The 25,529-nt window shown below is 36.7% G+C and overlaps 1 protein-coding gene across 1 annotated transcript in view; it reads right to left on the minus strand.

The window, feature by feature from the left end:
• Window positions 1–25,529, minus strand: part of DOCK4 (dedicator of cytokinesis 4) — a 223,712-nt gene that overhangs the window by 47,427 nt on the left and 150,756 nt on the right. The window contains exons 18-27 of the mRNA XM_066550492.1: window positions 25,361–25,458; window positions 25,178–25,261; window positions 24,980–25,080; window positions 24,560–24,641; window positions 23,580–23,750; window positions 22,083–22,275; window positions 18,666–18,793; window positions 16,350–16,484; window positions 12,276–12,374; window positions 5,981–6,075 (exon numbers count right to left, since the gene is read on the minus strand). Coding sequence (XP_066406589.1) covers window positions 5,981–6,075; window positions 12,276–12,374; window positions 16,350–16,484; window positions 18,666–18,793; window positions 22,083–22,275; window positions 23,580–23,750; window positions 24,560–24,641; window positions 24,980–25,080; window positions 25,178–25,261; window positions 25,361–25,458 — 1,186 coding nt within the window. The remainder of the gene's footprint in view (window positions 1–5,980; window positions 6,076–12,275; window positions 12,375–16,349; window positions 16,485–18,665; window positions 18,794–22,082; window positions 22,276–23,579; window positions 23,751–24,559; window positions 24,642–24,979; window positions 25,081–25,177; window positions 25,262–25,360; window positions 25,459–25,529) is intronic.

Here is a 25,529-nt window from a genome sequence, read left to right on the forward strand (position 1 = left end):
CTGCTCAAGTGTATTTTCATACATATTATTTTCTCAAGGATTACACTGTAACTTTTCTATCCAAGTAGTGTTCCATGCTTAGCATTCACCAGTCAGTTAACCCCACTTTTTCACTAATGGAGAGTTACAGCCCGTGTACAGCACTTGCTATTGCAGCATGGAACAAAAAGTGAAGTTAGCAAAATGCAGTATAAGCAACGTTAATAATGGAGGCATGGATAAGAACTGAGCCCTGTCATTCTTGTTGTTGTGCATGATTTAATTCAAGGTCCATATGCTTCACAGAATGGAAATAGTTTGTATATTTCAGGAAGACATTCTGGTAGAATATCAGGTAGAAAAAGTGAGTTTATCAGAATTTTTGCTATATGAAATTTCCACCTTAGTCCAAAGTAATAAATCCCTGAAAACAGTACTCAAGAGAAAATTCCACAAGATCCATAACCATACTGCCAACTTTACATGACATAGTTCTATTTATGTCTGAGACAATTCCTTTCTTGCTACATTCCTTCCATGGCAGGTGAAACTGAAGAGAAAGATCTGCTTCAATTCTTATGAAGTGAATAAAGTAGACAAATGCAACTTTTAGAATATTTTTTGAAGAATGTTCCTGAGAAAACAGAATAATTGCAATGCAAGTATTTTTTCCTGCAGGGAACTTAGCTCAGGTTTCATTTATTTGGTAAGTCAAAGATATGATATGGATTAGTTGATAAAATGTGGGTCTCTAACATGAGAGGATATGTTGTAGATAAAAAAACCTCAAAACACCAGATGCAACACACAAGGTTGAAGATATTGTTTTTGACCTACCATCTGTTATTCTGAAGCTACAGCAGTCTAAAATCAGGTAGAACAGAAAACAAGCTAGGGCTAGGGATGCTCATATACAAAAAAAGCAGAAATGCACAAAGCAGAGGCAGCAGCCAGAGGACAGCTGCCTGATTCGGTACAGTACTCACATTCCAAGCTGATTCCCAGCCAGTGATTGCCAAACAACAACATTCATTTGAAATCCATCTGAGCATCAAACTATCAACTACTGAGCTTGTGACAAAACTTGCTTTTCTTCCTCTTACCACCTGCCACATATTTGTTCAGAATGCCTGTTTTACAGGAGAAACCCTCTACTTTTAGCTACTAAGTTATTCTTGCCTCATACACAGGATGCTAACCCAATGTCTGGTAAGGCCATTCTTGATGGAATGACTTTTCCATCAAATTTTCAGAGCAAACCTTTCTGCAATAATCGCTTTGAAGAATCCAGAAGTTCAACAATTGCTTACTGCCTGGGCTATGCTCTGGCAACTTGGCTTTTGCCTGGGCAGCCAGTGGCAGAAAATGAAAATTTTGTTTTCCATGGTGATATAGGACAAATGTATAACATTAGCTTCTCATTCCATTCTTTTCTATCAGAGTGAAATAATCCCAAACACAAAGGTATTCAAACAGAAAAAAAAATTCTTTCATATTTCATAAAGAAATTAAATAAATCTTGAATCACATATATGTATATGTATCTATTGTTATAGGTTTATGAGCTTATTTATATATGCATGCCTATGTATATATATTTTTTGTGAAGGACTGAATGCCAGGTTCAGTTGCTAGCAACATTTTGCATTACATAAAAGCAAAAATTTGTTAGCAACACTATGTATTACATAAAAGCAAGAATTTTTGTTCATTGTAGGAGTCTCAGACTCCCACACCATGGGAGCTAACAGGATTCTTTTAGAGCAGCCATTATGATGACACTAATGCTGATTTGATACCTTCCCTTACTGTGTATTCCATTGGAGTTACTTTTATAATAATAATAGTAATAACAGTAATAATAATGATGTATTTTAGCCATTACTGAATTTTATAACCAAAAGGATTCTCTGCTTAAAGTACTTATGCCCGACTGTCAGTAGATACATTTGAAATTTCAGTGTAAGCAACATATTATGTAAACCTTACTTTACAGATAAATTATTTTAATATAAGTAATACTATTTGTACATCTATTTGTATCCTTATAATATTCAAATTGAGGACTGGATGACCTAGCATCTCTGCCATCAAGTAGAATGCTGAAAGGCTATACATAGTTAATTACAAAGTGATCTTGAAAATTAAAGCTTCTTGTATATCAAGAAGCAGAAAATTAGTTCTTTGTGTCTTTGCCTATGATACATAAGCACAGTGTATTATGAATATCAAAGATTTGCTCAGCAAGTAGTTGAAGCTCCTTTGCTCTCCAAGTCACTCTCTTCAGCTGTTAATAACACGACATATCTGAAAAGTTCAGCTGAGTCTGTTAACTGTTCTCAAAAGATGGCAGGCAAATAAAGTATTAGACAAGTCATTCTTCTCCTAACTTTAAGGTAACTGAAGCCAGTGACCATTACACAGTGATTTCCAGTTGAAACTGTGAAGGTCTTCTCCAGAAGCTTCAATTTTAGTCAAGCATATTTTGCTATAAAATTTAGCATTTCTCTCTGGCACTAGGCAACTGATTCAGACATCTTCCTATATTATGTTGTGCTCCTCTGCAGTTACAAATAGAAGCTAGATACTACCTAGTTGATGTAGAAAGTCTACTTCTAGAATTAAAGAAATTAAAATAATTATTTCCATCGTAAACATAAAGCCATATTTGTCTCTCAGTAGTAACATTCATTTTAGAAATATTAAATGACCATAAGTAATTATTTTGCTTTCCTGCGTGTGTGCTGATTATCTCAGATATTACACAGCTATGAAGCTTTAAACAGAGTTATTTCTGTCTCTTTGCCCAACTGTTAGGAGCTAAGGATGTTTTTGCACGTTCTCTTTCCATTACAAAATACAATTAAAAAAATCCATTTCTCTGCTTTAGTGCAAAGTTTGCCTTTTTAAATGTTCCTTTATTTCTCAAATTTTAGAAGTCAATTGACAGTTTATAATGCTAGCCATTAATACTTTCACACATTGGGCATCAGAACATTCACAACTATAGATCATATATGTGTCACCTTGAAACACCTTCATTTCTGAACAGTTACAGATTTGACTTCTTGAGCTCATACTATCTTCTGGTTTTGGTGGGTTTTTTAAAAATTTCCCAGTTCAATCCAAGTATCAGATTTTCAGAATTACTGAAAATATTGCAACTAGAAAGAAGAAAATCCCCTAGGAGCCAGAGGGCAGTGAGATTTTTATATGTAAATACTGTATGTTGTAAAATTACGGCATTTTAAGACTTAGAAGTAATTCACGTAATTCTAGTTCTGCATACATAAGTAAGAGAAAATAAAAAAAGTAATTTCTCCCTCAGGAAAAGCTTACTCCTTGATTATATCCTTGCTAAGACTTATTTCTTCCCTAGGCTCAGACAGGCTAAATCTCTCTTCCTGTAAATATCAGACAGTTTGAATTCTTATATCACTCTAGGGACAGGGAGGAAAGCAGTGCAGCTGTTGATGTGATGGCAGCGATGGGTGACGTGATGACACACACACACACACTGCCTTCAGGTGAGCTACAGTGAGTGAAAGGCCAGACAGATAGAAGGCAGCCATGGCATACAGGAAATACAGCACCTGCTTTATTCCTGGGAAGCAGAAGTTTGAAAAGACCTGGACTGTTATTGGATCACCTTATTCTGCTCTTAAAAAGATGGGCTAGAACTTAGAGCTTTTTCTTTTAGACATGAATGGAGCTGAGAGTTCAAGAAGTTTTGCCTTCAGTTCCAAAGAGTCTCAGATCCCTGGAAGTGCTCTGGCTAATGAAGTGCTAGTGATGAAGTCTACTTCAAGCCAACTAGGCCTAATAATAGTCACAATCAGACTAAACCTCCCTGAACTAGCCTTCCTCCACATCTCAACCCATGCATTCTTCAAAGCCATGCTCCTCCTATGCTCAGGAAGAACAGCTCACTTCTCTCCGTGGGGCAAGCAGTGCTCTAATTTCACATCCTGCCTTTAGGCTATTTCCTCTGCACTTAAATATTTTGGGCTGGCACAATTCTAGCAAAGCTACTACTCTGTGCTTTTGAACACTTTGAGGAAGCTGAAGGAAGGCAGTCTGCCATTGCAGTGAGGAACACGAGGTAAAGCAAGAAGCTCCCATTCAGAAACAGCTCTGGAAAGACTACTCTGCAGCTGACAAGAGAACAGAAGCAGATTTTCCTTTCTGCTGCCTCAAAAAGGAACAGAATAGGGACACAGGAATAATGAGGCTTCAGCCTTCACCACACATTTAAGTACACCTGGTCAACCCCCTTTTTCACAGCAAACTAGCTCATCCTCCACATAGGAACAAATTCCTAGCCAAGCAATTATTCAAAGCTGAATTGGTAAAGATGTGCTTATAGCCCACTTGCTATAGTGGGCAGGAGTGCTTATGCAATTGTGTTATCAGGATCAGTTAGCTGGTCTGATGAGCTCCTCGTGGCCAATTCCCACCAGTAGTTATTGTCAGCCTCTGCCTATCTTCTTTGCCAGACAGAACTGGGCAGAGACTCACCTCCTAGATGGTCAGAAACAACATGTCATGCATTAATAAAGGGAGATGTGTTATGGTTACTGAAATATTGGAGAAGAAAAGTGCTCCTTTTGCAGAACTTGGTATCATCTGAGTATCACCAGCCATGTAGCATGTGCCAAGGTCGTTCCTAAACCTTAGTTCTGTACATGTCAGCTGTTGCAAAGCCATCTGCCAAGCCAGCTGTTACTGGAATATATAAAAATGTCTTAGATTATTCATTTTGTCTAAAAGTTCCTATTTTTTTTCCTTCCTTCTTTCTTGTGTTTCACTGTTTATTTCTTAAACATAATTACTAAATGTAGACTGGTATCAGTCATACCTTATTTAATATCATACACAGAAACAAACTATCATATCCAGTCTTTAATTAATAACTTTTTTTTCTGGAATTCAACCTTTAAAAGATTAGCAGCACTGAGGTAATAAAAATTAACAAAAAATTGTTTCAAGTCATGACAAAGTTTGAACAAGTACTGTTATGCTTAAATATCCATACACACACATAACAAATAGAGACCATAAACCCAAGTGTTGTTAAATTTAATTGTACGAATTATATTGCTACTAGTAGTATGTATAGCACCAAAAATTTAAATTGGCCTTGAAGCTTGCAGGCACAATGCAGGCTAAAACTGAATTTTAATCAGGCATTGCAATATGTGTCATGAAAGTTTAAGTCAATCCTTCAATCTGGATTCCAAGGTCTCCCAACACAGCACCCTTCCTCTGCTGACACTCTTTGCATAACTGTGCTGACTGCTCAGCTGGGTTATCTGATCTAAAGCCAAGACTGCAAAAAGGATACGTGGTAATAGACATTAAATAAAACTTAATATATTGTTTCAGACATGTTGTAATTATTTCTTAGAAATGCTGGGAACCTGTTTCTTTAAAAATAAGGCCTGAGCAGAGAAAGAATGGCTGATGGGCAGGATTCATCTGAAAATCTCACTCAGCAGTGCTTAGAGCCTTACATGACTGTTGCCTTGTGCTGTACCTCATTTCCTGATTTGTGATTTTTCTGACAAACACTACATGAAAAAACATGCAAAAGCATCTTTAACAATATTACAGTTGATAATTTCTTCTTGAGAGCAAACAGATCTTTACCAACTCAGAATTTCAAGAAACAGATTTGAAAAGAAGTTCCTTAGAGACTTGTCATTTGTTACTTGGAAAACAAAGCTGTTGATGCTTTGCAACTTTATTCTGTAAAAGTGTTTCTGACTTTCCAGCTATATGTGCTTACCAAAATTCAGAACAGAAAGAGGTATAGATTATATCATAAATTTGTGGTATAAAAGAAGTGCAGAGATTTGAAATCTTAAATTAAAAAAAGAAAAATTGCAGCCAGCATTTAAAAAAATACATTAAATTTTTATTACAAACATCATATAACTTTATTTTTATCATGATCTGTGAATACTACTCATACTTTTTAATAACATTAAAAATGCCTTACTTGTTTGCAACCAAACGCATCACTGTCCAGTCTTTTGGAAACATCTCTGGTCGTATCAGTATCCGAAATACTGTGAAAATCTGCAGCAGGAAATCCTTTGGAAGGAAAAGAAGTAGTCATATGTCTTTGCTGCTTTAAAAAGAGCAGTGAGCTTTAATCAGAGAGAAAAAAAATCATTACAGAAATAGCAGAATTGCACTTATTTTCACCATAGATAAACCTCTGAAAGCTTTTTTTTATTACTTCCCAAGAATTTTCAAATAGTGATTTAATCCTTTCTTCTTAAAGTGATGAAAATAATATAATGTGCCATTTGATTGACAGCAATGCATAAAAGAAATGTCAAAGATGCATTTGGTTTCCACCCATACACTTCCACAAATGCGATGTTGAGAACAATTTGCAAATCAAAAAAGCACTTTACAAACACCAGAGAGTTCAGAATATCTCCTTAATCATGCCAGGTTTTCATCACTTTCAAGATTCATTCTAAAAGCAGCAGAGAGAGTGTAAGGACAATTTTGTCATTGACTTGACAAAGACCAGTGACTCCAGTAGAGATGCCCAGGCCCCATAAGTGGTAGTGCAGCTGGCTGGCTGTGCACTGGTCACTTAACCTTTCTGCTTCATTTGCTGGATCTAAAAAAATCAGTCAACACCTGTGAGCTACTTTGAACGTAGAAAGCACTGCCTGAAAGCCTTTAGCATCTCCTTTGTCATGTAACTCACTAATAGATAACTAAACTATTCCTCTCAGCACATGGTTTTTTTCAGTTTTTCTTTTCACAAATAAAACTAACAACAAGGAACCATCTTGATTATGTATGGTACTGCCAGTATCCTTTTAGTATGAAAATCGAGCTGTTGACAACATGAAGTGCATGAGGCAAGTGATATAAACACCTCTAACAGAATCAGTGCAGTACCTGACCTTGAAATGTTTGGTATTCATTCTGCCCCCATCATTTGTAGAGAGTTACCCCGAAACAAAGATGAGATGAAGATACAAATAATTTTGAACACCAAAATATATTCTCAAGTGCATTTATCAAAGTGTAGATGACAGGCACTGCACAACAGATGCCTTTCATTAGAGAATCACTGTAAAGGGGGATGAATACAGGCACTGGGTAAGGCAGATGAGATCCCCACACCCACCCACCAGAGAAGATTACATAAAAGAGACAACCTGTTTTCTGAGCAAGATGCCAAAAAATTATCTGTATTAAGGAGTATAAATAATACTCACTGCAGATAACGTACTTTTGAATGCAGGTGACCAGCTTTACAGATAAACAAGTACCTACCTCTACAAACAACACAGCTATGCCAGGCCCTTTTTCTATAAGTTTGCACCTTGTTCTTAAGTGCCTTTTTATTTTGCAGAGGTTTCCTCCCTCTCCTGTGAGTAATGCCACAGCTCTGTGCCATAATCCCAACAAAATGGCAATACCTTGAATGCTGCTGCATATCACCTCCCAACAACATCCCAGATTCTTTCATATTCACTTTTTATCTCCTGTCCAGACACAATACATGTTTCTGCCATTAGGGATCTCACCAGTGGACTACTGAACTGAAGAGGCCAAATGGATGTTATTGGGAAACCATAAAACCATGCAGTGGTATGAAGATTTAAAAGCCAAGGGCTATGTGAGGTGGAAACATAGCACCTTTGAGATAGCTTGTTCAAAAGTCATTATGAATAACAGTCAGAAAGATCATATGCACTACATTTCTTTGGGTAACTAGGCCAGAATCAGAATACATCTTTTATTCCAAGCAAACTTTAAAAACAAAGCAAATGTAGACACTGGCATTACATTCTGAATCATTAATATCAGGCTAATTATTTCTAATTTTCACTGAAAAAAGGGAAAATTGTGTCATCAATGTAGCAATATTAGCTGCAAAATATAGATTTAGTAACAGATTTTAACATTTAAAAAACATATTTGCCGGCAGTTTAAGTGAGCTAACATTTGGTTGGTTGAGTACAGATAGAATTAATGTCTCATCTGTCTTCTATCTTAAAAGACAAAAAGGAAGTAATTTTGTCTTTTACATACTCTAAATACCATCTCTTAATAGTTCTACTTAGTGTACATGAGGTCTAGTCCTATTTGTAAGATAATACTAGATATTATCTTATTAGTAGTACTAAATTGATACTAAACTATAAGGTTTAGTACTAATTCCCACCACTTAACTTCACACCTGAAGGATGGGATGCCATCCAGAGGGACCTGGACAAGCTCAAGAAGTGGGCCCATGGGAATGCCATGAGTTCTAACAGGACCCAGGGCAAGGTGCTGCAGCTGGGTCAGGGCAACCCCTGTATCACCACAGGTTTGGGGATGAACAGATCCAGAGCAGCCTTGCCAAGAAGGACTTGGGGTGCATGAGAGGCTGCACTGAGCAGGCAAAGTGCCCTCCCAGCCCAGAAAGCCAACTGCATCCTGGGCTGCATCAAGAGCAGCGTGGCCAGCACATCGAGGGAGGGGATTCTGCCCCTTCTCCACTCTGGTGAGACCCACCTGGAGTGCTGCATCCAGCTCTGAGGCTTCATTGGATCTCTTGGGGTACACCTATAAAGCATTTTCATTTGGGTCAACAGTCCACTTTGAAGCTAATTGCATCATGTTCTACTGCTTTGATTCATGCTGTAGGATTACCAGGCTACATGATATCAAGGCTTTGTAGAGCATCCAGAGTGCCAAAAGCCAATAAGAAAGAGGGTGGTTCCACAGTGAGCTGGTAGTTCCTGGGCAACTCATCCATCCCTTGGCCAGTTCCTTTCCAAGATCTTCCCTGCTTCACTGCTTTCTTAATCTACATCAGAAGCCACCTAAATGAGTGGCTTTAGAACTACCCCTCTGCCCCAAAACTCATCCTTTCAGAAGTCCCATATGTGAGTGGATGTCCCTGCAGAGCAGGGGAAGGATGGTGGCTGGAACTGTGCTTTTCCACCAGAGACACTCCCCACGCCCAGGGATCTCACACAGCCTGTGTCCCAGGGGCCATTAGAGGACAGGGGAATAAATCCACTTGGTGCTAGGGTATGGCACCCACCTTACCCTGCTCAGGCCCTAGAGCTGGAAGAGAGGGATGACAGAACTACAAAGATTTACACCCATTCCTATGAAATCTTATCTTTTCCTTCACCAAATCTCTATTCTGTCACATTATGTAGGGTACACTGTCAATGAATAAAAACTAGGCCTTCTGGTAGTTGCTTACTTGTTTTGTCTTCTTTTAATCTATTAATTAAAAACCCCAAACATATTGATCAAAGCCACCTTGCTTTGGTCAAAGCTGCATTGTGCTAACATAAGTTTTTACATTCACTTTCCCACGGATCTTTTGCTAGTCATAACTTCACTGTTACCTTTTGTCATAAATTATATTTGAGACTTTCCACAGCAGCAAATATCCACCTAGAAGGTTGCCTCTGGTTCTACAAATTACTGTAAAATATATGTACTAGGAGTAGAAAGCATTTTGTGGTAAGAAAAAAGAGCATAACTTTAAAATAATATTGAAGGATAAAGAGAACCACTTAAAATTACTGTCTTGTTAAAGTCAGGGTTTCAAAAAAGAGAGTGAAGTATATTGTCTGGTTCTACCACTCAGACATGAAACGCCTGTCAGTTATTTTATTACTTTATTTGCATGTTTTCAAATATAATATTTTCCCTATCTTCTGCTTTGACTGGAAAAAAACCTCTCTTAAGAAACTCAAAAAACCAGTCACCATGTCAATTACTTTAGATAAATATATTTACAAGAAGAAGAGAATATTTGCATAAGCAACCACTCATTTAAGGCATCACTTAGATGCATGTCATATAAATATGTGTACGTGTCATTCCTTTAAAGTCTCCATTTTGCTTCTCCTTGCTTAGCAAGATGGAAACAGCCTTTAGCCTTTAGTAAGTTTGGTATACACTGCTAAAAAAAAAAGAACTGCAAAACCTTCTTTCCTTCTTTGCAAGTACTTTCATGAGTGAATATTTGTTTGGAGAAGTCATTTGCTGGGGGTATTTTTATCAACAGTGTCACAAATGCTGTGCAAACATATATTCATGCAAGTACTGACATAGTCACCCTGAGAATTAGTCTGGAAGAAAGATGAAATGCCATGTGGTCCCAGTGCCTAATCGTTTAGTATAGATGGTTATAACCAGAGGTAGCTAAAGCCAGAAAGCAGAGCACAAAGCAATTCAAAAGCCAAGGTTACACTCCCTTGTAAATAAGATAAGGTTTCCCTTGGAAACATCCTATCAGATCTGTAACTCATAATGTGGCTTCAGGAAGACCCAGCTCACTTTGATACTACTGACTAGGGACAAAATGAGTAGTCAGAAATCCAGCAAGCTGGTGGTAGTTATCACTGAAGTTTAAATCCCAACTAGCCACTAGATTAACTGAGGCTACCATTTTAGCTTCTAAAGCATCTCAGGGGAAAAAAAAATGCCTTATCTCGGATATTAACACCTTTTGAATTTTCATTTATCCATATTGATATAATTTCCTAAGATATCTCAAAGCAAAGAAAATTCCACACTTAGCAATCAAAGTAGAAAAGTAAAAAGGGAAGTAGCAAGATGGTTTTGATAGCCCACAATCACCTCATGATTAACAGCAGTGGTGGTCTCGCACACTAGCTCTCATCTTTCCCTCTTGCTCTCAGTAATATTTCCAAGGGAGGGGAAAAAACCAATATATTATTTAAGATGCAGAAGAGAAGGAGTGCTGCATTGATGATGATCAGACTACTACCACTGAATCACTGGCTGAGCTGATGCTGATTCGATGAGATCTGAATGGAAATAAGAAATTCTGGACTTGAGTTCTTAAGACCTCTGTTGTGATAGCTGATGGCACCAGCTACAGCTGCTTTCCATATGTCTCTGTGTAATAGCAGGGTATGTGCGTGGGGGGAATTTCAATGTGTCAAATCAAACACCATTCAAGCATTAATTTCAGAGATTTTTCATATTCTAGAAGGAAGAAAAGTTTGAATAAACTCAACACTGTATTTCACAGATATATCAAACAGAAATAAAGCCTGAAACCTCTAGGAACACCTAGAGGTTCAGAACTCACACAAAAGGTAAAATATTTCAACTAAAAATGCCTAGGTTTCATAATATTTACAAAAAATTGCCTAAGGATAGCAACCATGCTAGGTAAAAATAGATGCTGTATTGCTTATATAACAATAATTCACCCTATACACCTCCTAGGTAGTGCTCTTGATTTCTTATAACTTCTTAGCAGCATTTTCTATCTGTCAAGCTCTATATGACCACCTCACTCAAAGAAAAGACACTCATAAATGATATGCTCTCTTCAGCTCTAAGCAGCTATCAGGAATTTAAGTAAATCTGAAATTGCACCATGACTAGACTCCCCTTCCCGGCAGCACTTAAGTATATCAAACGGTAATTAAGGAGTAACACCTAAAATATATTATCACATTAGGATATGATTACTGGCTAAATAATGTGCATAAATGATTACTCAAGATTTTTTGTGTGGATCAAATTTGGTACTATATAACTTTCCAGGGTCCAATAGAATGGAAATCTTAGTGGTTACATTTATGCAGGAAATCTTCAAGAACTTCAAGAAAATTTTTTTTTAATCCCACCCCTCCTCCATAAAGCAATTGAAGATGTTTTATGTCCACAAACCCAGTAACTCAATTCCTGAAACTGGTAGAAGTTGTCTTAAGAGACCTCTGCAGCTACTCTTTTCTATGATTGAAATGAGCAGACAGACATTAGAAGTCTGACACATCCTCCTGCCAATGGACATGCTGCACAGCTAAGAAAAATGAAGAGTTAGTTGATTATGCATTTCTCAAGCTGCACGTTTGCTATTGCCATACATAATTTAATGAATGAAAAAAATAAGCAAGTATAATAAGCCAAACATAAAATCCCCCAATTGTCTGACAGTAAGAATCTAACAAGAGCAGGGTAACCTTAGACTGACACAATCTTTAGGAGAGGTTTAGAGGATAAATTCATGGCTTTAAAGAAAATTTATAGTTTCCTCCATCCAAATTCACTCTGTTGTCATTGCAGAAGCAATAACAGCCTTGCCCCACTCTGAGAGTGAACTCAAGTTCCCAATAAAAGCTGTGCAATAGTTAGCTAATCTGGAAAACACATTGCATTTAAATACTGAAATGATTCATCAAAGCACAGGGACATCTTAAAGGGAGATAAATCAAAAAGAAAAATAAAAAGGCCTAAGCAAGTGGAAACACAATTCTGTTACTCACCCTCAGATCTTCCTTTGTGTTGAAGCTATCAAGAAGCTGCTGATAATGTCTATCAGTCATTTGTCGCAAGAGTGACAACAAACAGGAGACAAATTCCCCCTGTTCAGATAAGCCAAGAGGAGAAATATTAGAATGTTTTCTGCACTTGAGCTTAAACTCTTATATTATAAGCACTTGAAAATAATTAACAAATGCAAGGGAAATTATTCTACAATTAGGCTTCAACTCCACATTTTGTGAAAATACATTGATTGCACTTCCTTCCCATTTAAGGAAATATTTTTCCCTAAATGGAGTTTATTTGCTTAGAAAAATCTATTTTAATTAGTTCCAGAAGGGCTAAACCAGTAAAATTTTTATTTGTTATTTATTTGTTTTCCTTGTATCTGTTTTTAAACAAATTACTTAGATTTCCAAAATTACAACCTCTTTAGTCAACTCAGCTTTGAAACAAATATAAACAAACATATTTTGCAAGAATTCTGGGAAGAATGCTATTGTTTTCCTTTAGGGAAGAGATGAAAGGAATTAGCTGGGAATTATTAAAAACATTCTGTCATCTCAAACTCTCAAGATTTGTCAAAAAGAAAACTCATTCGTAGGACTGAACAAACTTCAAAAATGTTTTGATCAGAAATTTCTTTGGGCTTACAGTAGAATTTCTCATTGAAAGAGCAGAGAACTGCACTGGGTATCTCCAGGGAGCAGACAAACAGCCAAGATATTATAGGAAGGAACAGGCTCTTCCATTCACCCTTTCCTGTCTGCTTATTCAGTTTTGGACTGGGAAGAAACACTGAATGGTATCAGTCAGGTCTGACTGCAGAATTGATGAGGACAGGGAAGAGTCAAAGGTTTGGTTTGCATCCTAATGCTTAGAAAGAACAATTCTGAAATCTCACAAGCTTGCTAAAGAATGGGAAATATATTTTTGCCTGCATCAGGAATGGAGAATGAGACTGAGAGAACAGACAGGTGATAACAGTACTTTAAAATGGTGCCTTTCATTAGCTTAGCAAGTGAAATTTTGGGAATATTTTCCTCCGTCTTTCATTAAAAACAGAAAATGATATTCAAAAGAAGTAGTGTGTTTTCACAGGAATGGCTGTTCTAGATTTTTCATTGGAAGGCCTAATTCATTTGTGATTATACATGGTAATCATGTGTGAGGTGATTGCTTTCACTAGCAACATGGTGATACTTTACACTGAAGTGATTCTAAATGATTCTAAATTTCTTACTTCCCTTTGTTTTACAGTAAACATAGCATTCATAGAAACATAGAATCACAATCTCAAAACAATATCCTAAGGCTACAATATCTCTTAATATTCATGCTCTGGGCATAAACATAAAGGTTACAGCTGCTGTCTTGTAAATATCTGTATATCCAATAGCTAGCTTGAGTTACAAAATTCCTTCCCTGCCTAGGCATTTTAAGCAGTCCTTTTTAGTCACCTTTTTTCTGTGTTTCCACATTTGTTTCAACTTATATAGTAGTATATTAAAAATCACAACCTATTATAGAGAGCTGTACTATTATAGTTGACAGACAGATTAGTGTTATAAAAGTATAAACTTAAGCTTATTGTTAACTGACTTCTAAATTTGAGCTTTTAATTTGAATGTAGGTAGCTATACAGGCTGGTTTTTAAAATAGCAATGCACATTCAGCCTCATTTGTTGAGCTCAACATAAATGTATGTTGTAGGATTTCTGCCAGTGTTGGCCACAGATTAACTTTCAAATCATGCACAAAAGCAAATTCCACACACATAACAACCTTGCTAAAAAAAATTTAGGGCCCAATTCCAGTGTCAAAGGTCAAGCCAAGCAGTACACTAAAATCACTTAGGTAGATTCCTTAAGTAATTTTTTGTGTCTTATTTCAGGAGCACAATTATTAAAAGCCATGGAGCTTTCAATTAAATTGCAGCTCATTTAGGTTCTGAGGGACTGAACTTTCAAGATCTAAAATAAATTAAAGTTCACTTTAATTGGATTGCTTTCTGCCAATTCTTTATATGCAAAAGCATTTTTTCTGAAGGAAGTTCAAAGGTCTAATTCAGTGACAAAACAAAGTAGAAATTTCACTCTCACCATTGCATTAAATTCCACGGTTGCCAATGCAACATCCGCAATACTGTCACCCTGAAGCCACGTCTGCTTCATGCTCAGTCTAAAGTATCACACCCGCCTTGCAGGTTACCACTGAACAAGGCTGCTGACTGAAAATTAAATGATATCCAGCTACCAAAGCTGCTTGAAACAAATGGTGGAGTCACAGCAGCACAAAGCCCAGTGCTGCCTGATCTGATGCTGTTTCTTGGTGAAGAAAAACAGTGACACATGGGCCTAGGAGACCACACTCAGATGGGTTTGGGACTACTTCCACAAGGAGGACTATGTCCCATTCAAATCTATGAGAGAATTTTATTAAGTGTGCTCCCATGGCACATCTCACAAGGAATTTTTTATGACACATGCAGTTTGAAATAATGGCAACATACTGGAACAGACTCTACTGCTGTACTCACACTGGGTACCATATCATACATCCTCTACAAATAGTTCCAAGAATCTGGCTCCATGTGCTGCCAGAAGCCCATACTGCATGATATTTCTACATAAATGTATATAATTGCCTTATGCTGTGCTGTGAGTCACTTCCACATTAAGTATTCTTTGAGAGCTTGCAGTGACAATAACATGGCTTTTCTCATGCATAAAAGAAAATTTTTCAACTTGAAAGCACTTTCAGAGTCTAATTTTTTGATGGTGTAAAAGAATTACGCTGTCATGGTGTTTAATGAAAACTTAATCTGCAAGCAAGGGGATATCTCATAACAGGCCAATAAAATAAGAGCCTTGCTACACTAATAGTCTAACACTACCATCCTTTCTTTAGCTTTGATTTCCTTGTGGTGGCCTGATATACCACATGGCATACATTTGCAATTTTGTAATTTAAAGAAAAAACCTCCCAAACTCTTATATGCATATTGCTGTTGAACCACAGTGATTAAGCATAATGTCATCTTATCACAGAGCTTGGTCAGCTCCATAAAATACTCCATATAGAGTTTGTTCTCTGTGGGTCTAAAGTAAGAGAGAAAACAAGGAAAAAAAATAAACAACGTGGCAACACATTATTTTTTCTGCAGTTATTAAATGCTTTTGAAATGTTTGATCTCAGAGGAAATTCTGGTTTGAAAAGCAACCCTCTATTCATTAACAGAAACTATTACAGTGTAAACACTGAGCAATTAATTAATAAATGTATGAGATGGTAAATCACTCAGCATAGTCTGTTTTCTGCACTAAATGCTAACCCCTCACATTTTCTTGGGGTCACATCCCTGGCTATATTAGAACCAATTTTCCCTTAAAAAGCAAAGTGAAAACCTCGCTGCAAACAAAGCAAAATAACATTTCATTTTATTTGATCAACACTCATCACAAAATTTTCTGTAAATGCCTATATTTCAATCTTGTAATTTCCATGAGTTGTTATAGCAGGTTCACCAAAACATCATTTGCTAATCTTCTAAATCCATCCTGTATGCTCAGCTTCATGTGACAAAAACAAAGCTCAAATGCTCAGCCCAGAGAACAACAAAATGCCTCTCAAGTAATAAATTTAGATTAGTACAAGTTATCACAGATTCTGCAGGCATCTTTAGAGTTGTTTCATCATGAAAAAATGTATGCATTTTAGGAACTATTATTGATTGGTTCTCTTCTATTTTCAGGAATTCAAATTGAAGGAGAGTTTCAGAAAGCTATTATATTGCAAACAAAAGGAACATACTGAACTCATTACTAACCTGAAAGTTTCAAAAGAAATGTCATGTTTTGGGTTTTTTTGGTCACAATCTATAAATAAACTTAATGAAAAAGTTACTATATTCACTAAAAATTAGTAGAATGCAAGAAAGGTTTTCATTGTCCTCCTCATTCACTCTTTTATACACAAAATCTAACACTGTGAATTACAATATAAAGACAATATAGTCACAAGTCTAGTAGTCCAACCAGTGACAATTGTGGGCTCTTTCACTGCAAGAAACTTACAGTCACATCTTGAAACTGGAGGCGCATAGCAGAGCCTGATGGCTGTGGTCGGCTGGTGATCTCTAGTATGGTCCTTAATAGAATATCTAGCAAACTGTTTACAATCACATCAATTTCTTCCAGGACTGATTTTTCCTTAAATAAGAAATAAAACATTTAAGATTTTAAACCAGAAATATGACCACAATTATAATTCCTCTGATGGAGTCGTAGAAACCAATTACACTTTCACTATGAATGCTACATTCAAGAAACAAGGACTATTGTCTAATTGTTGTTAGATAGTGTTTAATTCTATTCTTTTTTTTCCTAATAGTTTTCCATTAATTGCATCACAGTTACAGGGATGACTTTGAATATGTAAATATTCATCAAATTACCATAGCTCTATGTCTTCACTTGACATTTAGAAGAAAGCAGTAAATAATATACAAAAACTTTTCGAGCAAGATTTTTATAGGTAACACTTATATATCTTCTGGGGAAATTGCCAAGAAAGGCTTAAAATCCAAAAAAGCAAAATCCTGTTTTACACTTTGAAACTATCAGCAGAAATAAGCAGATGGTGCCCAACCTTCAGGACATGCTTCATCAGTAAGGCCCAGCTATGCTGCTTCCCAGCAGCTGAGCAGCACAAACAAATCAGTCATTTATGTGAGCCCACAACTGCTTGCACATAACATCAAAACAAAGGAATCGAAGTGTTCACTGCCAAAAGAGACCGTGAATACCTCAGTTACCAGCATGAAAACACTGGATAAAGTCAAGTTGTAGTTACTTCTCCTTTTTAATTCAAATGGAAATATGCTTTCCCTGCTTCAATGTTTTAAGTCTCCACTGCAGCAGAAACCACCATCTTAATCTGAACAATTTTGTCCATTGTTTACCATGGCCCTTCTTCACAGAAAGAAACACCTAATAATCAAATGCACACAACCAAGCTAAAACTCAACTGACAAATAGATCAACTTTGCTGACATTGAGGTGTAGGAGTGATTTGGATTTTTTCTTTTGTTTATTTTTGCTTCCTAGACACCCTAAAGCATATGATTTGTAACAACACTCAAAATTCCTTTTTAGACTTAAGTTGAATCTAGTATCAATCCATGTTCTTTATCCCTTCATCTAGCATCAAAGAACTGTTAAACTGGCTTCTTATGACAACAGACAGTACACAGTATATTTAGGAACTGCATCCACCATGAGGACCCTTCTCTTTACTACTACAAACTACTTTTGGAATGAGCAACAGCCTGAATTTTCAAAGCTGCCTTACTGCAAATTCACTTGTTCCCCCAATCTCAAAATCATCTTCATTCTAATGGAAGGACTGAAATTCTGTACTGATGTACCAAAAAAACATGCCAAAGTCACCAAGTTCTTAATAATCTCAATTACTCAAAGAATACTAAAAATAGTATCTGCATATCCTGAACATTTGGGAGAGTCTTATGTAGATATCCACTTGTAATTGTGTACATCTCTGGCTTGGTGACCCCAAATGGAAGATCTTGTGAAATGCAGACCAGACAAGTAAAGTTTTGTCCCAGGCCAAAACCACAGCTCTGCTTTAGTATCTATCACTTTGTCTTGTGATGAGATTTTATACTTATCTAGGAGCAGCTGGAAGGAATATGTTGTTGCAGTGCCAAAGGTGCAAGCCACATCCATATCAAAGCACTGACGGAACAAATTTAATTGCTGAAAGTGGTGTGAAATGAAGAAGCACATAAAGGAGCTCCCACTAAGCATTACAAGGTAACATATGCTGCCCTCGACATGCATGTATTGCACTAATTACATGCAATGCTTGGTTTTAATTGCCTTATATCCTGTTGTCTGTCAGAACATATCATCACCTTCCCATTTGCAATACACCTGTCTGAGCAAGCTCTCATATGCAGCTTTCACACATTAATTAACAAACTTCAGAAACTGGCCATAAAGTTTATCAACTAGCAACCAAGTGCAATCTCCCTTGCAATACTCATATCAATCTCTTTATCTAGATCAGCCCTGTGTCCCCTAAGAATACACAGCCCACAATAAAAAATGCCCCTAAAGAAAGCAGACATTTCTTTCTTTCCAACACAACGCTCAAGAAGTGCAAAAGCTTGTCAGAACACTGTGTGATACAATTAAAATACTCATGCATGGAAAGAAAAGGGTCATGAAAAAGTCAAAATGGCATGTTTATGTAGATTCATTACACAGAGAACTCCTTAAAATGCTCTTGGGCAAGGTCCAGCTTGTGTCATTAAATGTCACTGAGCCATATAAAGAAGTTCAAGTGGATGTGACATGGTGTTTACTCACTGAGCTGTTCTTCTTGATGAGGCAAAATATGTTGCTAAGGATACGGGCACACATTATAAGGTCCTTCTGCTCTTGTAAATGCATGTGGAGATGATGTAAAACTACTGGAAGAAGAATGCATCGAGAATCTGGAAAAAATGAAAAATTTCATGAATAGGAGCTTCTCATAGAGTAATTTAATTTTAATACATCTATCAAATATGTCTTCAGTCTTATTTCTGATAAGCAGAAGCTTTTGCTAGCTTTAACAAATAGGTTTGAGAAGCAAAAGCTTTTACTTCACAATCATGAGCAAATGTTTGAAGAGTAAACAATATGCTGAAAGTCACTCTGTTATATCATGGATGAAGAAAAACACCACTGTGTGGAATATACTATATATAAAAGAAATTTTAAGTATTTATTGAACTGTCATCCAAACTTAATTAAAAAAAAAGTAGAACAGTAAAGTCTCTAATCATAACAATGAGAAATTATGCTCTAGTGTTCCTGCCATGTGACAGGATCCATTTATACGCCAAGGTTCTGACAGACTTCAGCAGGAACTTATGATACTCTACCAAAAAGTTCTCCTTTACAGCCAGCAGCAGTATTTTCAGATTTCTTTCAGAATTTTTACTTTTACAGATTCCTCACTCCTACTGAGTATGAGCAACTTAGACTATTTATTTCTACATAAAATAATTTGCTTTTCCACTCTTTCATTTTCTAAACACAGTTCTTTGGTGTTATTTGCTGCCCTGATTTTGCTGAAAATTATGCAAGAACATAATTAACATGCTACTTACTTCTGCTGCTTCTTATTACAATTAAAGAAAATATGAAATGGGAAGAACCCTAATACTTACACTTGTGATAACACTTTTAACACCTATTCACAACTTGATAAATGGGAAGGATATCACCTGTTTTCATTTGGTTGTTGTTTTAAAATATTTTCCATAATTAAGAAATTCTATTCCCATGGAAATGTACTTGAATAATTTCCTCTATTAAAATTTTAATGATTATATGCTGCATTATAGATATATATTCATCTACTCCCTTTGTTCATTAATGCAATTATATGCTAAAAATGGATTTCTCTAGCTGGAAAATTACTCTTTTAAAACAATTTTGCCATGCAGCTATTGTTTGTGGATTACACTTTCTAGAAACACTCTCCCCCTCAATTATTTCCTCTACTTTTTTGATGAGGAAGAAGATATATTTATTCTGAGATTTTATTTCTTTAATGTTTCTCTTACTTACTGAAACACAGCACTAATCTTGTTCTGCTTGACTATCCCCTTGCTTTCATTTTCTAGTCATCTTTATAATAAAAGACAAATCACATGGACAAGCCCATTTGTACACACTATTTAGGTATATTCGTATTTTTGAAATAAAAGCTTGCTTGCTTTTTTTAAATGGGTGTTTCATGATCATTATTTATTCAGGTATACCTCTGTATCTTCCTGCTAAAGAAAATAATGATCAAAGGCTGTAAGGCAGTAAGCAAATGGCCATCAATCAGTTGAAAACCAGTGGTAGAGAAGCCCAGCACTAGGCAATAAATAGCCTTTCTCCAGTGAGTGCTTATTCTGCAAGTGCCTCAGCAGGTTTTCATCAGGACTGCCCTGAGAGTTCCTATCTGCCTGCAGCACCACAAATGGGGGAAGATTCTCAAAGAAACCAAGGCAGCATATTCTTTCTCTCTACCCCAGAACCTGGCTTAGCCAAAGGTTGTCCCTGGTGTTCTGAGATGTCAAATGTGCACAGCTGCCAGTGACCCATCCACTACAATACTTCTAAGGTCAAAGGGTAACTGGGCAGAGAAATTGCCAATGTGCAGAGCTGCAGTTATAAAAGTGCCACCTTCTGATTCCCACTGCTAAATCTGCTTATTGATTCCTGCTGGATGAAAAAACAGAGCTAATGCCTTCAGCTGAAGAAATAAAGCAGGACTTTTCTATTTGTATAAAAAAGACTTAGCTCCTGGATTACAGGGGATAGCTCCTTTTCCCTGCATTCTCTTAGGCCTTACACATATTGAATTCTTGACTATCTGGTAATCCATCAACAAGATGAAGGGTTCACTGTAAACCAGTCTGTGATTCTGTGGCTGGGGTACTGTGCTGGCAAGCAGGTGATAGAAAGCTCAATCCAACCACTCCTCAACTCCACAGCTCTCACAGAGCAGTAGTAGTGGCTCTTTCACACATTTTGTGTATGAGCACTATTGTTTGGGCCACAGATCCTCTCTTCCAGCTACAACTCAAATCCCTCAGTCCAGAAGGTCAGAAGAAATCAGGAGCAGCCCTGTGCTAAGGTGTTTATTCTTGGTTAACTCTAAATAGCTTCCTGATGAGCCCACACAGCATTTGGCACCTCACCTGAGGTGCCATCCACTCTGTGAACTGCTTACACATAAATGCAGCATCATGAACTACATTTTGAAAATGTCCCAAAAGTCTACATGTAGCAACACGTGACTTGTAAATAGCAACTCTTACACACAACGTGGCCTCAGGCAAAACTGAGCATCCTCATTCAACTGTTTCAAGTAACCCATTTTTGCAAAAGCTTCATAAAATGATCAGAAACTCTGTTTTACCAGACCAAATGGGCAAAAAGCATCTTGCAATGACTTGCAACACTATATGGGAAGCAATAGTGCCAGTTATTCAAACAACCACCACATTTATCACAGCTTTAGATATATTCCTTACAAGTCCAGAATCTAAACACCCCTCTATCTTGATCTGCTGAGGTGGAGAGATGTGGTACTACAGAAAAGGAGAGCTGGCTCATTCACCTCTGGATTCACTAAGGACTAGGTGAGAAAGTTTGGAGAATATTTGTCTGAGTTACTCTTTTTCCTGCTAATTGTCAGCTGCAGTGTCAGCCACTGGATATAGAAAAAATAATGAGCGCAAGGAATGGTGCAATAATCAGAACTCTGAGCCATCACTCACTGTCCTAATTTTTCTTCTATGCAGGAAGTCAAATTAGCTGACTGTTTTAAATGCTAATATTTGCCCTTTACAAATATTATACAGAAAGACAAGGAAAAAATCATGACACAGAGCTTTTCAAGTATGTGCTTGGCATAATTAGAAAGAGGGCAATCTTAGACTTTGGGCAATCCTTGTGACTTCCCTATGCAACATTAACATTTAATACATAGCACATCTTTCCTCCCTAATTTCCATAGAGTGGTAATGCCTCTGCAGAGACATACTTTCTTCAGTCTAGTATATTTTAAAGATTACTTTCAGAGGGATGATATTAATTTCAATTACTGTACCTAAACAGATGGTCAAAGCTTCGGCCTGCTTGGAAACATTGAACACTATTTCCTTCAGCATCTGCTGGCCCAGGTACAAAGCACACAGTCTGAGCTCCTCCTCTGCAGGCAGCCCAGAGTAACCTTACCTGGGTTAGTGTACAGGTGACTCTCCACAGTTTTCCCAATGCTCTGCAGTTTAACAGCTTGAAGGGACTCATCCCCATGCATGACTGTTGGCAGGCTGCCCAAGGCATCGTGAACCAAATTTGCCACTTCTCTCACATCAAAGAGCTTCAGAAGTTCTGAGTACACTGATGGGAATGAGCTGAGAAACACAGCCTAGGGTAAAAATGGACAGTCAGAACAGTTTTGACATTTATAGAATTTAATAAACTATAGAAATTTAAGTAACTCTAGAGAAATGCCTGGCTTCCAGGGTAGGTAATAGCTTTAAAATTGTTTTATTTTCAGAATGAATAGGCTCACATTCATTAACAGACTTACACTTGTGACTACTTCCTTTAAGTAATATTTCATGATTGCTAATCCCTCCCAGGACAAAGCGCAAGTTCAACTCAGAACAAAAATATTTATTCTTTAAATACACATATGCTTCTATGAGAGAAAATTTTTAAAAGGATGGCAGAATCTAGCTGATATGATACAAAAAATATTTGTGTGGGTTGGTTTACTTTGTTTTAAGGTAAGTAGTATAACAGTCTCTGTATCTTCCATTTTTCAAATACTGAACATTTTTATTTTGGAGTGAGGCAGCACTGGTAGTCCTGGTTCCCTTCAACAATCTTTAAAATGGGTCAGAAAGTCATTGATGAATTTAAAAACAAAACATTGAAAAAATAAGGAGAACAATGCCAGAGGAAAGAAGCTAAAACTGACATTCCCTTCTACTACTCTAAATCCTGCTGATTGTGAAAAGTTACACACTCACATTGGTGGCAGAACAGGCTAACATGAGTTAATACTGAAAAACAATTCTAAATGTGGTTATTTGTATTCTTTTGTTGCCTTTTGACTCCAGCTGCTAACAGGATATGAGATGGAAGAACTACCTTTCTAACTCTGTTCTGTCTGATTTGCCATTTTCTTGGTGGAAGAGTTTTCTACAGAAATTTGGAAAACATTAATTCTTAACAGGATCTTAACCATCTCTGTTTACAGAAACGTGGGAAGAGGATGGTATATTCATGAGCATTTAATGCAGAGCGCTGTCTCCTGTGTTTTGCCTCTACACTGCAGCACTAGCCCATTTTTGTAGTCACAAGTGAAATAAAGATATCATCTGAGTATTAAACCATATGGTTCATCAAGACTTAAAAATTTTCTGTAAAGCATGACAACTCTGATAGTAGTCTTTTGTATGGCTCAAATTCTTTGGTAAAAACCAAAACAGATAAATTGTTTTATTTGTATCCATCGACACAATTATTATAATTCAATATAAAATGCCAGCTTTAAGATTATCTATTCCAAGCATATTTAGAAGGTGCTGGTATGAAAATTTCACACTGTAGGATGGAAAGTTGAAAATACCACTTTGTTCTAGCAAAAATACATTTTCTTTCTGAACAGGCATACATTTTTCACACTGGATGGGGAAAATGCCAACAAGCCATAATGCTTACTTGTAGCTGGGATAAAGCACTAGTTCCTTTGCTCTCTTGGGACAGGAAGAAGCGCACTGACATAAGGAGCTCTTGAATACAGCAGCGAAATTCCTCCTCATTTTGTCCACCAGTAGCAATAGAGAATAATCTTCTTGATTGAACTATGTATTTAAAGATATATTCTTGTGCCTATAAATGCCAAAATCAGAGATAACTCACAAAAATGAACATGCTTATCTCTAAACAGAGCACATGTAATGATTATATCATTCAAATAAAGAAAAGAATCTGAAACAGGAGGCCATTAGTTAATTTTGATAAATCTCTCTATTGGAATACCAACAAAATTTTAATCTAAAAAACCAAACCAAAACAAACAAGCAAAAACTCAATACCACTTTCTCCTCCCACCCTCCCCCCCTCCAAAAAAAGCTTAAATTAAGTTGCAAAACTGTTGGAATGCAAATTCAAAACACTGCCCTCTCTTAGTGGCAAGACACCAAAGTTCACAGCAGCATAGAAAAACACAAATGGTACCTCATTGATATTTTATTTCCAAATTGTAGTATGTGTCCCCACAATAATGGGATTATTGTGTTGTATAACTCAGCCTGATGGCATGTTATGCTCTTCTGAGTGTACAAAGTAGGGCAACAAGAACAACCACAACCAGCACAATCAGTAGAATTCCCTGGTGTCAGGACTGAACCACTAAGTCAGCATTTAGATTCATGCCATGGATGTTAACACTACCAGTGTAATCTATATTTGATTCCTCTGCCTCATTCAGTAAGGAACATAGAGATGCACAGACTAATGGTAGTGAGCCTCAATGGTCAACTTGCTGACATAAACTGACTGCACTGAAAGTCTGCAGCTCCATAGAATTAGTACTACTCTTCCATCATTTATATATATTCTGCTTCACTCCCTATGTTAAACCCACATGTACTGTATGAATACATCATTCAAATATATAATTCAATAATATTTATTACCTTTAGTACTTCCTGTATGTGATCATGAAGCTCCACCTCAGTGACTCGATCAATATGCCACTTAAGTACTTTTATAAGATCTCTATAATAGCACATCAGAAAGCATTACAACACAGAAGTGGGAGAAGGGTTAACTTTGCACATAAAATGCAAACCAAAAGCTGTCACATGAGAAACACTGGCAAAATAAAAAACAGATCACTAGATTTCACTGATCACCACAGACTCAATAGAACACTTAGTTTTAAGTCTGCTGAAGAGCACCTAATAGATCTCTGATGAATGGCCAATAATACCAGCATTAAATATGCAGTAGAATGATTTTAACAAGGATACACTATTTCCTTAACCTAATGATTGATTCTTTTAGTATAGTAAAACTGTCAGTATTAAATCAGATAGAAAAAGTACAGACTTCACCTGTATGCAAGTGCTCCTGCAAAATGACTTTCAATGTAAGTGTCCATTACTGGCTTAAAGTGGTGAAACTTGCTGTCCTGCAGCAAATTTATTATGTGAACCTAAATGTGAGAGAAAAAGGAAAAAAAAACAACACCTTTTTTTTTGTTTTACTTGGCTTTTAGCTAGTGTTAAGCATGATCACAAAATGAAACTTACCAAGCAATCAAATACTTTTGATCCATATTTTTGAGAATTTTCATCCAAAATACCAAATAAAGTGTCTAGCGTATCCTGAAGAAACTTTTGGGAGAGAATAAGAATGTTATTAACAAGATGCTTCTGTGACATAGAAATACATTATTTCCTTTGTATCATCTAAAAGTATGAAAAGGTATATACCTTCACTATTTCTGAACCATCAATTTCTTTTAATTTTGAGAGGCAACCTGCAATTTTGTCTGGGTGGGTTCTCCACTTCAGAAGGTCAAGCATATCTCCTGCAAAACAAAATGCAAGATTAAAGTTGGAAGCAAAGCAGTATTTCATGTTTTAAAATTTACTATTGCAG

Source organism: Molothrus aeneus, chromosome 5 (genome assembly GCF_037042795.1).
Source record: "Molothrus aeneus isolate 106 chromosome 5, BPBGC_Maene_1.0, whole genome shotgun sequence".
NCBI lineage: Eukaryota > Metazoa > Chordata > Aves > Passeriformes > Icteridae > Molothrus > Molothrus aeneus.